Here is a 3,130-nt window from a genome sequence, read left to right as displayed (position 1 = left end):
GTCTGGAAAGTTTGGAGGACATAATGAAAGGAGATTCGGGTCCCAACAGTAGCACTCAAGCTAGAAGGAGCCACAGTCACACTCCTAATTTGTATGTCAAAGGGAAAATAATTGTCTCTGGGCAACTAGAAACACCATAGAGACTCGCCTACCTATTGTAATTTTTCAGTGGTGTCCATGTCGTGACTCTTTTATTTCTAGTTGTTTAATTTTTTTGGTATAATTATCGAGGTTTTTGAAATTTTGGGTATGGGTAGACTGACAGTGATGCAGTCGTTATGCCACAGGGGATTTTGGTATCAATGCATTTGTAGTATGATACTATAGAATCTATGGATAGATGGCCTAGATCTCTGGTTTAACCATTCTACAAATTATGTAAAACTTTAAACTATAATATAATAGTTTTGGTTTTGACCTTTTGTTAAAATAATTTGCATGGAAAAAAGAATACTTTTTGTCAATGAATTCATTAACTTCGATAAACCACCATAAGCGCTTGGTTTATTAACATTAAATACTTGCTCAACTAATAATAATTCATCGCTTTGTTCTCGCGATACAATAGAAAAGTGACACCTGTTCAAATTTTGTTTTGTCATAGCTTAGACCATAATTGAACCTTCATCATTGATATTTGATGATGTGACGGTGGATGTGATTTGATCTTCCCGTCACTTTAGTTATAACCTGAACCTATTCTATCGTTATTGTGACTAGCCCCATGTGTTAGCCGTCTGATCACTGTGAGTACAACCCTTTCTATCTTACCGTGTACCTTCCTTGAGATCAACAGTCCAGATCACCACGCAATTGCGCAGTTAGTTCAAAGTGCTCGTTCACCTTAACTCTGCAGCCCCACCTGCACACATGGAACATGGACCTCGCTAAAGTCTGATCACGCAGGATAGAGGGATATACATTCTAGTGTGAAATATTTTACCCCAAAAAAATCATAGGTCATGGTCTCAGGTTGTGCGAGACAGCGGGAAGTACTACCGCTAACAACTGAGCTTATCCCGCGCAACCTTCATACTTAAAACTTTGTCCATGCGGGCTAAGAAATCAGCCAGACTGGAGTGCAAATACTTACCATGCATGGTGTTATTCTAAAATAGGTGACAGGATGACCACGAAACCCTGCAGGACAGCGGCAACAAAGGGTTTGTGTTGAAGACTTTATCCTGTGAATCGTGATACTCATCGATTGTGTTCATTGATAATGCGGTCTAAGCATATGAGTGGGGAACGAGTGTGCCCGCTATCCCGCATGATTCTTAGAAAATATGAAGTCATCTTTACCCCATAGGGATTTAGGAAGAAAAAGATAAGCGCTATTGGCTGAGTGTTAAAGGAAATTGGGTGGTCCCCACAATCCCGTGGGACCATAAATGAAACATAGATTTATTTACTCCAACAACTCCTAATATCAGTTCTCAACAATCTATAATAGTTCTAGTTACTGCTATTGACTTGGATTGACTTGGATTGTATGTTTGTTTACATCAAAATTTAAGATCACACACTGTATGATAGATAGCTTATGGAATAGTAAAGAACCATTGATGATATCACTTTTTTATAAACAAATTATTGATTCTACGTGACATCCAAACCTTTTTTTTATTTGAACTCAACAAAGAAGAGCATCCCAATTGAAAAACGAAACCCAAATTTACTTTTTCAACAACTCCTAAACTAGATAGAACCACAACATTGACAAGATAGTTCAATTAAATAAAACAAATATTTTTCCTTCACAAGAGTTGATATTGACATGGTTCAATTAACTAAAACAAGTAGTATTCCTTCAAAAAGAGCTGATATAAGTAAATTGTTGAATTCTACACGACTTCATGGCAATCTTCTTACCTCATCTCCCAATTGAAAAACAAAAACCAGACTTATTTCATCAACACCTCCTAAACCAGATGAAACGACAACATTGACAAGATCACTTACCTTAGCCTCCACTGCCCCCAAGTTTCTTTCTAATCTTACGCACATCCTTCTCACTAATCTGAAACGCCTGGGCAAGGGGAGGAACGGCCGGATTGGAAGCGAATGTTTGCAATGGAGTAACAGCCAGCCCTGGATTCTGACTGTTAAATCCAGCCAACATATATCCATGACCGTCATGAATGTTTTGAAGGAAGTGAATTGTCCCCCTGGGAAACACAAACACATCGCCAGCCTTCACAGTCTGAGAATAATAATTGTTGTTGCTATCCACAAATCCCCCATTAAATGTTCCTTCCATAATGCAAACATATTCATCGGCTCTTGGGTGTGTGTGAGCAGGCACCTGACCACCCTTTTCCACATCTACACGAGCTAGTGCAATTCCCATAGTATTGATTCCCGGCAATGCCTGTGGGCTTGTGATTGTCACACCGTACAGAAATGGGTTGCCTGAAGTATTTGCCGGCTTGTTCAGAACAGATGTGGTGAAGTGTTTTCCGGTGACCTCACTGGGATTCAGGCAAGGCAAGCCATTGAAGAAAGTTGTGGAGGATTTGGTGTCTGCTACGCAGAAATCCTGCAATGCATCTGGGTCTGCAGTTATAGTGGGAATTAGAAGCAGGAAAAGGAGAGGAATGGAAGATAGAGGTAGTGAAGCCATTGGATCTCAGGAATAGAGCTTTGCAATGATTTTTTTATGTTTGAGATTTGTTGGAATGTGTTATATATAGAATTCGGGTTCTGTTTGTAAATGATGGTGATCTCTGGGAATTAGGGTTTGTGTGGTGGAGATGTGGCGCACGGTTCAAGGTAAGTTTTAGCAGATGATGTGTCTTTTTACTATTTGATAGTATATAATTATGTTTTACTAGTTTCTAATTGTAGATACTGCAAATTGTGTAGATATTTGGTAATCAGGTTTGGTAGCATTAATTAAATAATATCAGTTATTTAATTAATATTTTCAGCTATTTTTAAATAATTTATTAAATAAAGTAAATTATTTTTTCTAATGATTTATGTTTTATGAGTAGTGGTTCACAAGAAAACATTTCTCATGAAAATGTATGGTAGACTTAGCATTCATTGCATTGTGATGTTCAAAGAGGTGACGCAATGGGTCTCAGGAGGTCAATACTACTCCAACTCAACCGTGTTTAATCATAGA

At 38.1% G+C, this 3,130-nt stretch overlaps 1 protein-coding gene across 1 annotated transcript; it reads right to left on the bottom strand.

Moving 5' to 3' along the window:
• Positions 1 to 1,963: 1,963 nt before the first annotated feature.
• Positions 1,964 to 2,623, bottom strand: LOC131040635 (germin-like protein subfamily 1 member 1). The gene has a single exon (XM_057973590.2). It carries the CDS (start codon positions 2,621 to 2,623, stop codon positions 1,964 to 1,966), a length of 660 nt encoding a protein of 219 aa, XP_057829573.2.
• Between the last annotated feature and the right edge of the window lie 507 nt (positions 2,624 to 3,130).

This window comes from Cryptomeria japonica, chromosome 1 (genome assembly GCF_030272615.1).
Source record: "Cryptomeria japonica chromosome 1, Sugi_1.0, whole genome shotgun sequence".
NCBI classification, from domain to species: Eukaryota; Viridiplantae; Streptophyta; class Pinopsida; order Cupressales; family Cupressaceae; genus Cryptomeria; species Cryptomeria japonica.
The sequence above is the reverse complement of the archived record's forward strand: the minus strand, read 5'-3'. Positions and strand labels throughout refer to the sequence as shown.